This window comes from Rhea pennata, chromosome 2 (assembly GCF_028389875.1).
Source record: "Rhea pennata isolate bPtePen1 chromosome 2, bPtePen1.pri, whole genome shotgun sequence".
Lineage (NCBI taxonomy): Eukaryota > Metazoa > Chordata > Aves > Rheiformes > Rheidae > Rhea > Rhea pennata.
In genome coordinates, this window is record NC_084664.1 from 46,075,166 (window position 1) to 46,087,823 (window position 12,658).

The following is a 12,658-nucleotide window of genomic DNA, read 5'->3' on the forward strand; positions in this document are numbered from 1 at the left end:
TGTGCTCCATGTTTAGACAGCAACTAGCACGATGAATAACTAAAGCATAATTTAACAGGCAGGTATTTAATTGCAAGAATACTAAATAATGAAAAGGAAACTATGGCTTTAAAAAAAAATTTATTCGAAGCATTTGAGTTTAATTCCTTTTCAAAGTTTAGGCAGTTAGATTTAAGGAAGGACTGGGAAAGGGGAGGAGAAAAGCAGGTTTGAACAAGAGACAGAACTTCCGTACTTTTTCCTCCTTCTGTACAGTAATTTCAGCTGCAGGATTTTGCCACTGCCACCGGGCAATGAGTTCCTGTAGCCTGGCATTTGTATCCTACCTGTAAGTTTTGAGCTAGTTCATTCTGCTTCTTGCTGTCAACAGGTAGGCTTAGACTGAGGGAGGCTGAAAAGGGAAGTACAGATTTGGATGAGAAGAGATGCCCATGCTAAGGGTACAGAGGCTACTGCCTGGTTCTGTTTAAGCTTTGTTTTGTTTTGCCTGCACAAACACTTGTGTCACCACTTCCCCTAATAAATCCACTCAAATGATGTGTGGACCCTAGGTGGGGTCCAGGTACAGGAAGCTATATTTTGCAGCCTGAGCTCCATAGCAGCCCTGTTCTTCTCTGAATGGCACAGCCTCAGAAGCAACACTGTTTACAGAATGAAGACATTAACCTTGAATTGTAGTTACAATGAAAAAGTTAAGGAGTAGTTTAACAACCTAAGTGACACCTGTAAAAAAGATATGGTCCTTTTAACAGAAAAGAAAGGCTTGCTGTTCAACATCTAAAGACTGAAGTATGAAGATGAAGCTATTAACTGAAAGCACAGTCCAAAGCAAGCTTCATGTCAACACTGGCACTTTTAAACTAAGACTCTCCCATTCCTGCAAAGCTTTTTTAGCATTGTGTTGCCATGAGACCAAGACAGCAGCACTAGTAAATACTGTCAGTAATCATGTACTACTCAGCTCACTTCATTGATTCATATAGCAATAGCAGTAGCAGTGAAAGAATTGACAGGGAAGCATTCAGGTGTAAGAAGAGCAGTTGGCACTAAGCCAAGTCACAGTGTATAGTATGCCACTACAAGCTTAAGTGGCCAGCCAGGCACCACAACTACTCTTCAAGTCTCTCCAAAAACATGCTGACCTCACCTATATCCAGTCAAAGCCAAAGGATCACACAAGGGGAAATAAGTGTGCACTATGCTGGTTTTAACTATGCTGCCACAGAACTTCCAGCAGAATTTTTCTAGCTCTAAAGAACAGCTATCCTCCTAGATCATAAAGGAATTTGCCCAATTACAACTAATAGCACTGTATGCAATCAAAGCCCGCAATTGCTCCTCAGAAGTATTATTTCAAGCCTAAAACCACTCCCATACATTTCAGTTAATTGTTCAGCTCCAAAGCTTAATGACAATAATGCAATACACTGGTAATTCTCAGGTTGCTAGGTGTTTGTGGACAATAGGCTCTCTCCTAATTAAAGACGGTCAAGAAGAGCTAAATCAGGAGAAAAGAAGGTGGCTACAGTCAATGGTTGCTTAAATAGATATTCTGCAAGTAATCCTCAAAGACTCAGTCACCTTCACCCAGACTACAGCAGCCCTTCAATGAAAATGAGATTTTCCCCACTATTCAGGCTCACATGAACATTACCTGTAAGGTTTTCTATTTTTCTTTGCTACAAACACACAGAATCAGTCAAGCCAGCCTAACTTACTAGAGCATGACACAGCTGCTACTGTTCAGAGAGTAACAATTTGGATTTTCAAAGGTATTTACTGAATCACTTTTTGACAAGATGTGAAGACAGGATACCATCCCCTTTGCCAGAAAGGCAGTAACATGAAGATAAAAGTGTTTGTTTTGACCAGTCACAATCGTCTACAAACGCTCCCATCAAGTATATCAGGTTTGTATGTATTTGCAGGCTGTTCCTGGAAAGAATGCCTCTCAGAAGCAGACCACAGCCCAGAGGAGGTGGCCTTCCAGGACTATGTGCTGGACACGTAGTGAAAATCTGCTCTCAAGACCTTCCAGTTATTGCTTGCTTCCACTTATTGCAGCCTGCTCAGATTGCCCACAAACCTCCACATTAACATCCCACCATCACAGTGAGCGATGCAGAGTAACTTAAGTAAAGGAACTGTGCTTCAACAACAAATAACCCAAGGGTCTTATGTTGGCGCTCTCTAGTAACTCTCTACTCTAGTAAGAGGCTCAAAGTCCTTGAGAAAATAGGTAATGCTATAAGAGCAAGAGCTATTAAAATAAAGTTACCATTATGGTAAGTACAAGAGTAGCCCTGGGAAGACCCTGGGAATTACTGTTCAGTAGTTCTTTTCTATTACATTTCCTGCAGCTCTCTGGCTAATTAACAACATTTTGGTTATTTCTTTCAGGAAAGAATTCACTCTAGACCACTGCCTGACACTTCCAGTTCTGCATTAAACAAAACTCAACCAAAGCAGAAGTCCACAGTCCTTCCTCTCCACCCAAAAGGTATTTCCCTTTCCACTTAAGGAGCCTTCAACAGAAGCTGACACAGAATACATTTTGCTGGGACACCTTTGTGTCATGTTGCAGCTGTTTCTACATTATCTGGGGGGGGGAAGGAGGGGGTATTTGCCATTTGTTCAGCCTTATATTCTGTCTACAGTTCAATAATAGAATTTAGTCATCTGCACAACAGCTTCCAGAACTTGAAAAACACTTCAATGGGAGAAGCACAATTTAATTTTCCCTACAAATGGTTACATTGTTCTCTGCAGAGAGATGGTTCTGGCAACAGCTTTGGCTGGCTTGCCTATCAGTTATCAATTAAAGAAAAGCTGGTTTCCCATTGCTCATCTAACCACAAAAAGCTTTGGTTTAGGACACACTCAGCCAGCTCATTCGGCAACCAGCTTCTTACAGAGGAGTCATGCCTTTCTCAAGTAACATCCTTGTATGGATCAAGTATTCTTGAAATTTGAGTGACTTTGTCTAGCAGCCTGCAGACCCCCTTCACGCTCCAACTTCAATGTATTAAATCTCCAGTGCCTCTGGGCACACCATATATAGCAGTGGGGGCGGGGTGGGCTGCAGGGGGAAAACTTAACTCTTTACCAACCTTCAAACCTTTTAGGAAAAAGAAGGCTTGGAGGCATTAGGATTCCTTTGGTTCTGTAAGAAGTCTTTCCTCAAAAGGAAGAGATTCACGCAGCTTCTATGGACACACAAGTGCATGTTAAGTAGCGTGCATGTGTGTGCATTTTAGAACTACATAGCTGACTTCTAAATCACAGAAAGACAGCAACAGCAAAACCCTAGAAGCTGTGATCTTTATCTCTTACACCCTCAATCACCCAACCTGACATTATTCAAGGTTACAGAAGATCAGGCATAGTAACCTTGTCAGGTAACAGGGACCAGCACTGACTAGTTCACTGGCTATTCACAGTCCATACTGCCAAACCTCATAAGAAAACAGTGTTCTCAAGTCCCTTGACACAGCACTAAGTTGGATTACAAAGCTTAAAGGCATCTATAATGCAGACAGCTTTCAAGTTTTGCTTACACCAAAGATTTAAGGCTAGGGATTTTTATATTGTACACTTTACTCATAACATTTGCACTCTCAGAACCACTGAAGGGGAAAAAAAAGGAGGGCAGAGGCATTGAAATTTGGTGCAGAATTTCCCCTAAATAATAGTTTGCTTTTTATTATCCAAAAGTATCTGAACAAAAGCCTGTATAAGATTACTCTTTAGCATGTTTGCCCCTCTGGACAGCAAGTACTTAATCACACACATAGGACCCGCAAAAATAAAAAGACAATGGGGGATGAGGGGAAGATACAGCAGCATGCTGTAATATCAAATTTAAACACTGGATATAGTCTTAAAAGTTCCTGCGAGCCTTTTAATCCAGCTGAACACAGCATTTGGAAATCATGTGCACTGACTACACCTTAAGCACAGAAAGGAAGTACTTACAGTATAGTAGTAAGAACATTGGCTATCCACAAAATGAATAGGATGGATATGTAGTATCAGCAAATAGCTAAAACAGCTAGAAAAAATATGGCTTAGCAAACTTTACAAGATACCCTTACATATTTTGATTATATATGAAGGACAACTTTAAAGGGGGGAAATTAAAAAAGAAGATGAAACACAGGAAATTTAGCTATTACCTTTAGCTCATGGAGAACAGCAGGCACCCTTCTCCCCCCAAAGCACTCTGATACAAGAGCAGGCAGTTGCTATTTTGACAGTCCTGGAAAATACTGATAGTGCAAACAGCCTTGTGATTACTTACATGTGATCTTAGCAAGGATTATATCATAGTAACTGACAGCAGAGAGAAAGATGTAACTACCAAGGTAATTAGAGAAGGACAGCAGCCTTTGGTGGATTAAGTTTGTTCATTTCAGAAATGACTAAGGTATTCCACACATTTGTCAGTAGAGACTATATTTCTTTTGTCAATACAGACCATTTCCATAGCACTCAGTTCTCTTTTCGCTGCCCGTATTTTAAATATTCAATTCTGAAACAACTCTGAAGACTGATTTTCACCCATGGCTAGTGAGACAAGTTCAGATATTGTCTCAAGCTGCTTACCTACTGTTAGATGATAAGCCATTTTCCTCAAAGTCTGTACCAGTGTAAAGGCATAGCACAGCATAGCATACTAAGTTGTAAAATGAAAAGCTTCTGATTTAAAACTTCCTGAAAAAAAAAATCTTTTGGCTGAAGACTTCATCATATCAAAAATATTTCATCTACACGCACAGGAAAACTGCTGATCAGACATCACCCCAGCAAGCTCTCAATTCCACCCCTCCCAAGAAATGTATGTTGTACACTCAGGTGAAACAAACACAGTTAGAGGACTAAAGAATATTACATGATACTGCAATGGAAAGAAGCTTTTAAATTCCCATTAGAAAACTGAAAGTCAGCAGTCAGAAGTGTCCCAATCATTTGATACATTTTTGTCCTATTCCTGTGACTTACAAAGTTGATTTTGGATGCACATATGCATTAGACAAGAGGACAGACAACACCCATTGCACCCACATGTCCCTTCAACAAAGAGTCAGAGAAAGCAGAGGACAGTCAATGGAAGAGCTACAGCCAAGTCCATGCATATATCCTTAGTAAGGATATGTCTATATATGTCTAGTATGTTTTGAAATTAGATACCCAATTATTACATTAACCAATGTTTTTATTATCAACCAGTAGTGCCCTTCCCATTCAGTATTTTTACATTTTATTAAGACCTAGAATAATAGTGTAGAAATTACTAAAAAATATGCATTACATAATTATAATCCAAGATTACATTTGTAATTGCTATATTGAAAGTGGATTATGGCTAAAGACAATAAACTCCTCCTCTGAAATCTTACATGTGGTAACATTAGGCTCACCTTCAGTGCATTGCTCCTACAGCTTAAGATCTGAGCACTCAACACACTAAAATTCCTTGTCTCATGGAAAGAGACCAGCAACTATCCAGGAAGGGAGTATGAGAGAATGAGGAAGAGATGTGGTCAAGACGGTTTTGAAAGAGGAATGATATCTCTTAGTTTTAAAGAGAGCAGAACCAAGCAGCTTTCCCTCTAAGGAAGCATGGTCTAGCAGACATGTTTACATGCCCTGAAGATTGAGCTGAAGGGATAAAATCCTATACATACAGTGCAAGGCTTATAAATACAAAGTTCACCAGTCAGAGTCTCTTTTCAAGTCATGAGATGTAGCATATCTCATTCAAGACAACATTGTATTGACAAAATTGAAGTAATAAGAAAGGAAAATTATTACAACTTCAAAAATTTACAATGTGGTCAGTATATAAATTTCATAAACCAGCAGTATCAGTACAGTAGAAAGTGGTCCCCATGTAAAAGACCATTAAAAAAAAATCTTGCTGAATACAGCCTGAATTAAGGCTTAATTAAGCCAATAGTGTAACGATATCAGATTATAGCAAAGCCCTTTTTGGTGATATTTACCCTAAAACATTGAGAATATTTGAATGTCAGTAATGTTAAAGCTGGGAGAAGAGGGGGAAAGGTTCAGTTCTGTCCAGCATGATATTAGAATTATGTTTCAAGGCCAGTAAAACTTGCTTTCTGCCTTACGGAACAGAAGCAGTTAAGAATTATGCCTTTACATCCAGAAAAGTGATACAAGTTACAACAGCATGCTAGGGAATAGGGCATGAGGGAAGAAAGCAAGGCAAAGTAGCCTAGGAAGTAACCTATTTAGCACTAGGTATCTTAAGGTATTAGATATTAAGATCTTCTAAATGACAGAGAGTTTTAAATACATTACCACACTTCTTACCACATATGTAAGAAGCAACTCAGTGTCCTGCCTTCTTCACCAGGAAGGGGGGGTGGTGGGGAAGTGTCAGCAATTGAACCCAAAGTTTTGTTTTCAATTTGGCAATTGTGTGTGCATTCTGATATTGCAAACAAAAGACACAGTGAGTATGACAATACACAAAAGGTGCACCTGTATACAGTTAACTGAAAAAGTATATGTAAAACTTCAGTACACTAGAAATACACATTTGTCTAAGTCATGTACAAGTTTTCCTATAGAGCTGAACTATAGCAACTACCACAGCTGCAACACAGTTAAGTATTAAGACTGGTGTCTGCAGGATGCACTCCTAAAGATTTTTATTATTTAGTTCAGAATAAAAAAGTCTAAGCACTAGAAGAGAGCAGCAGCAAGATGCTGCATGGTGTGTCACATACTGCAGTTAACATAAACAACTCTTCTCAACAAGCACGGACATAGACATATTCCCTTTATGCTTGCCGATTGTTTTGGTGAGACTTTCAGGTAAACCATGCAAACGCATCATGAAGCAAAGGTAAGTGGCAGTGATGGCAAACCACAGCTCAGAAGGGGACCACATCTAGCCTACACTTCACTCCTAGGCACACTGTTCCTTCTTTTCCCTCATACCAGTTCCATTTTGGCCAAATTTGATTCAAATAAATTTATGCTAAGCCTAGAAGGGGAAAGGAGGGAAGAAATTTTCTACCAGGTTAGTGAGTTAAACTGGCTCAGAGAAGCATCTACTGAGTGCTCACAACCAAGCCCAGAGAAAAAGACAGCAGGAAGTAAGATTCCTTCTTTTCAGCAGCCATGAGATGTTAAGACAGCTCACTCCTATTGTAAAAACAGAGCTTCACCCCCCTTCATCAAAGGCACTTAGGTAAAAATTCAATCAGCAAATTTTAATCAAGGCACTAGATCAGTAGCTTTCAGTTGAGCTAAGAGCTGAAGTAACTGTCCCTTACATACACAGCTTTCAGCAGTTGTCTTCTCTCTGTAAGACAGTAAGACAAGTGTGATTTTTAGACTACATGCAATACTAGGATTCAAAATAGCTAGAAACAGTTGCCGTTTCAAAAAAAAAAAAAAAAGCAAGTTCATTGCTTCCTTTCCAATGGTAACTCAGCATAGATGATTCTAAAAAATAATCTACCCACAAAGTTGAGCTTTCACAAGTGACAGTTCTACACCCAAGTTACACTGCCTCTCGCACACAAACTGCTGACAAAACAGGAGAGTGGACTGCAAGGTAACCTGAGGGTAGAATCTTCATTTTAGCACATAGAAACTGAACTAGCACAGATGTCAGAATACGAGACCAAAAGCATTCTGTGTAATTCTATCCAGTGCTGCCCCTATTAACACTGGTACTGCTCATGAGCCAATTCAACTCACAGATCCAACAAGACACTTCTTAACGAGTTTGTGAACCAATTTGATCATTGAAGAATCTGACCAAGGCCAGAACTGAGACAAGCAAAGGGGAAGTTAAGTGTTGCAAAGGGCAAGGAGAGGAAGAATCGAGAAGTCCTTTCTCACAGTGGCTGTGAGCCCCTGTGTAGCTGGCTTTTGCTTGTGGTACCTGAATTACCTGTAAAATGGAATCCATGAGGCAACAGTCCTTAGTTCTCATACTGACGCATCACAGGCCATTAAGTTCACTGAGAATTTGACAACTCTGCACTTTTCCTAAAGAGGATTAGAAGTCTGCTATTGAAGTTTCGATCATCACTGCTACCAAAAAGCAGTGGTAACTAAAACATGTAGCAGCTGGGAATCTGCATAAAGGAAAACCTCACGTTACTTAACTGAAGACACGTGGCCCATTCCATATTTGTAAGAGCAAAGTAATTTGAATCCAAGGTTGCATAGATGAAACTGCTGTAAGTAGTTTACAGTAGTTCCTGTGTTTTCTAGGCATTTAGTTTGGCTTGCAGTCTATTATTGACAATTCTATGAAAATAAAGGTAGAGGTGCTCTCTTTCAATCCAAGAGAAGAGACTATCATCAGGCAGTGAGGTCCCAAATGGTAAGCAAGTGGCAGAGATTTCAACAGTAGCTCCATAATGGGAAGAGAAAGATTGTTATTTGGCTTTTTGCAGGAATAGATTTACTTGCTTTCCTTTCATGCATCATAGTAGTATTTGCAGATGTTATCACCCCTGAAAACCGTGCCCGGAGCTTCATGTTCTGTAATGCTTTCCTTTACAGCATCAGCCACTATCGCTGCTGAGCTGTCTGTGACTGCGTGTACTCATAGCACACAACAGGTTAGCCTTGTTTCACATGCATCAACAGCTCCACTCAAAACAGAGTCAACTAACAAAACAGCTCCGTACATCCCAGTAAAGAGTTCTATGTACTGAAGCAACAAGCAGCCGTGCTGATTTTGCCAATCTGTACTTGCAGACTTGTTTTAAGACTTGAAATACTCAAGAACTAACCATCCGCAGTGGTTCTTTTCCACCTGAGGGAGTCTCAAAATGGGAGGATGGGGGAGGAGAGACTGGACAGTGCTTCCCCAACAGGCATGGAGAAGAGACCTAATGAAAACAGTAGAATCAGCAAGAGCCAAAAAGCAGCAAGCGAAACAGCAATGTTAGAAGGATTGAGTATTGGGTGCTAGGAGAGGCGACGGAAAACAGAAGGAAGCTGGCTGCTACAGCTCAGCTCAGAGAAGTCCCCAGGTCAGAGTCAAGCTCCCTGGAGACTATCTCAAACAGGGTGGGCGAACAGAATATATCCTGGGGAAGGAGAGTTGAAAGTACTATCACAGTAACTTATAGCTTAGATCCTTCTGTGCTTCAACTCTCCTTGAGGACACGGATGGACTTTCCTGCTCTATCAGAGACCAGAGTTCCCCTCACACACACTTCTCTGGGGAATAGAATCACCCTTTATAACCATTATGATTAAGATTTCAAGTTGCCATTCCAGCCTTGCTTTGTAGGTTTGTTTTTACACCATTAGACAGCCAAACTAAGTATTTAGTGTATTACTTAGGCACTCTTTTGGAAGGCTGCCTTTCTACTAGCATTCCTTTTATGAGGCCATAAATAGCATTCAGAATTAAACAGGCAATAACCCTCACTGTTTTGCAGCTGCCCTTTCCTCAAAAATTGCACACCTTGCCAATTTTTAGCGAAAGTTAGAGACTTAAATCATTCCAAAGTATCACAGTCAAGAAGTTCTTCCTAAGAAGTTTCCTACTGAGTTAGTAATAAAGACTTACAAATACTAATTGGGCACACCCACATTAAGGAACCATCAAAACTCACCAATCAAAAACCAACAGTAAATCATTAATTTGCAGAATAAAATCTTTTCTGCCTACTTGTTTTAAAACAAGACTTAAGAGGACACCCAAACCTAATCTCAGAGACATTTTCCCCTTTTCCAAGCACACTTTAAAGAGGAAAAATAATAATAATAAAAAAAGCATGTAAAATAACTGAACAACTTTTTTAAGTCACTTCTCTAGATGTTGTACAGTTGTACAGTTGCTGTACAGCCAGCAACTTGAGAATACACAAACTAGAAGCTTCTTAGCCAGTACCACACACCCAGAATTATAGTTCAAAATGAAGGGAAAAATATAGCTATTGATCATAATACAAATGACAGACAAAAGTGAACACTAGAATGGAATGAAATATGTTCTTTAGGAGGTCCACTACTAAAAAGATACTTAGAGCAGAAAAGTAAGGGCTGTAAGCAGCCCAGCTGCTGGATGAGATTTTCCCCCCTTTCAATTCCTGTCCTTCAAGCATTTCCCCACCTTCAAATGCTATTTTAAAAGGTTTTCTTTTCCACCAAATACACACATTCTGTCTTCTCTCACTAATGATTAAGCAACAAAAAACACCTTTTGCAAGTTTTCTAAAGAGTTGTTAGAGCAGCATAACGGGAGTTGGGAAAACAGTTTTTAAAAGGTGAAATTAAAAATGTCAGCACATTTCACTAGGTTAGACAATTATGCACTAATAAAGCACCCACCCCACAGAAAGCTTTCTCCTCCTATTCTGTCTTCAGACAAGCAGTTTCTCCTTTAAAGCAGTTCGTTTGCTGTCTGATCTCACACGGAGAGTAAAGCACCCCCAACAACGAAGGTACTGAAAAAATCCCAGATGCACCCTGTTTGACACTCATTACAGATGGGGGACAGCACAGCAGCATTTCCCAGTTTCAGATAAAAACCAGTTTCTAAGCGACTACCGCCAAGAAACTACATCCCAGTGACACCGAAGAATCTCTCAGTTTTGAAACGTTTTGAAAAAGCAGCAGCCTCACTTTTAGACCTGTGAAACAATACTCAAGAATCATATTTCTAAAATAGACACTGAAGGGGGGAAAAATTAAAGACTGTAGAGGCAAGTTCCTATTTTTATATTAAAGCTCTCATTTGTACCACAAAAGCACCTAAAGCGTCAGCCAGCAGCAGCTACAGCTAGTATAGACACCGAATCCTTCTCTAATTTATCGATTCCTTTAAAAAACAAACAAAACCAAGGTGTGTTTTCTGCATTACGCAGCATCTCTCCCCCTGTTTATTCGCCTTTTCGTTCTCCCGGGGGTTTTACACACACGCACACACGCGGAGGGGAGTGTCTGTGCTGGGGCTTGGCGAAGGCGGCCGCTGCCCGCCGCCTCAGCGCCCCTTCCCGGCCCGCCGCCGCGGGAGGCGGCCCCACCCGCGCCGGCCGTTACCGGCCGTTACGGAGGGCGCGCGCGCCGCCCCTCCCCCCCCCCCCCCCGACCCGCGCGCTGCCTGAGGAGACGCCGCCGCCGCTGCTCGCCTGCGCGGGCGGCAGGGAGGGAGCGAGCGAGCGCCGCGGCACCGCGCCGCCCCTCAGGGCCGGGAGGCGGGCGGGGGCCCTCTGGCGCCGGCGGCCGCCTCGCCTCCGCCGCGGCGCGGACTCACCTCGTCGTCGTGGTGCTGGCAGTAGCTGGCGCGGTCGGGGAAGACGGAGAGGATGTTGTAGGGCGAGGCGGGGTAGGGCGGGCTGAGGGCGAGCGGCGCGGCGGGGCCGGCGGCGGCGGGGCCGGCGGCGGCGAAGCGCTCGATGAAGTGGTCCTTGGTGAGGCGGACGCGCTGGTGCGCCCGCACGCAGTTGTCGCACAGGTGCTCCTGGCAGTCGAGGCAGCGGGAGCTGGCCGCGTTGCCCTCGTCGCAGGAGCTGCAGCGCGGCTCGCCCTGCCGGCTGTGCGGCCGCCGCAGCAGCAGCGCCGCCGAGCCGCCGCCACCGCCCGCCGCCGCCGACGGCGAGGACGTCGAGGAGGGCGCGGAGGCGGCGGCGGGCGAGGAGCCGGCGCGGTGCGGCGGCGGCGGCGGGCGGCCGTGGTGGCGGTTGTTGCCGCCGCCGCCGCCCCCCGCGCCGGAGCCGGCGGCGGGGCCGGAGCCGGCGGCGCGGCCGTTTTTCTGCTCGTCGGCAGCGGCGGCGGCCACGACGACGACGTCCAGCAGGTTGCTGAGGAGGAAGTTGGAGGAGGGCAGCGCGTCCATGCCCGAGGGCTCCGAGATCACCACCTTCTGGTCGCAGATGGGGCAGCGCAGCTTGAGCGCGTCCCCCGCGCCGGGGTGCCGCTGCGCCTCCAGGCACTGGCGGCAGAAGGCGTGCAGGCAGGGCAGGACGTGGAGCCGCCGCGGCGGGCCCCCGCAGGAGGAGCCGCCGCCGCCGCCCCCGGAGGAGCTGGAGGTCTGCGAGGAGGACGACGAGGTGGAGGAGTTGGAGGAGAGGGGGGCCGGCGAGCCGCACATCTCCTTGCACAGCGGGCAGATCTGGAAGTCCGACTCGGGAAACGAAGCCATTTGCGACGGGCCTGGCGGGGGGGGGGGGGGAGAGGAGGGCGCGCAGCAGCGGGGGGAGGGGGCCTTGGCCCCACGGGGTGTGTTGGGGGGCGTTCGGAGGCGGGAGGGGAGAAGGTAGTTTTGCAAAGAGCTTACGAGCAAGCTGGCATCGACCAGTCGTTTTGCCAAGTGGGATCGATTGGCCGGTTTTGCAAATACGGCGTCATCGATCCGGCGGTCTGCAGGGAGCTGGGTCCTCGCCTCGCACCTCGCTGCCGCCGCGGGGATTTTGTTTTTGGTATCAAGGTGTAGCCGTCCCGTCCTCTCTCAGCAAATGGATCGCCTCTTCCCCGCCATGTACTTAACCCCCGATGCCCCGCTGCATTAGACAAATTGTATCGATGCCCAGATTAGTCTGTGCCTCACACAGTCTTCTCATTTCCCCCTTGGGTCAGCATTTTGACAGCGTGGTTTGGTTACTTGTCTTCTTCCTAAACAGAAAGTGCATGGGCGCCAGTCGCCGAC

The 12,658-nt window shown here is 44.4% G+C and overlaps 1 protein-coding gene across 1 annotated transcript in view; it reads right to left on the reverse strand.

Annotated features, from left to right (window-relative positions):
* TRIM71 (tripartite motif containing 71) overlaps window positions 1-12,154 on the reverse strand; it is a 55,908-nt gene extending 43,754 nt beyond the window's left edge. Inside the window, exon 1 of the mRNA XM_062567849.1 lies at window positions 11,267-12,154. Within this exon, the coding sequence (XP_062423833.1) occupies window positions 11,267-12,154 (888 nt within the window). The remainder of the gene's footprint in view (window positions 1-11,266) is intronic.
* Window positions 12,155-12,658: the final 504 nt, after the last annotated feature.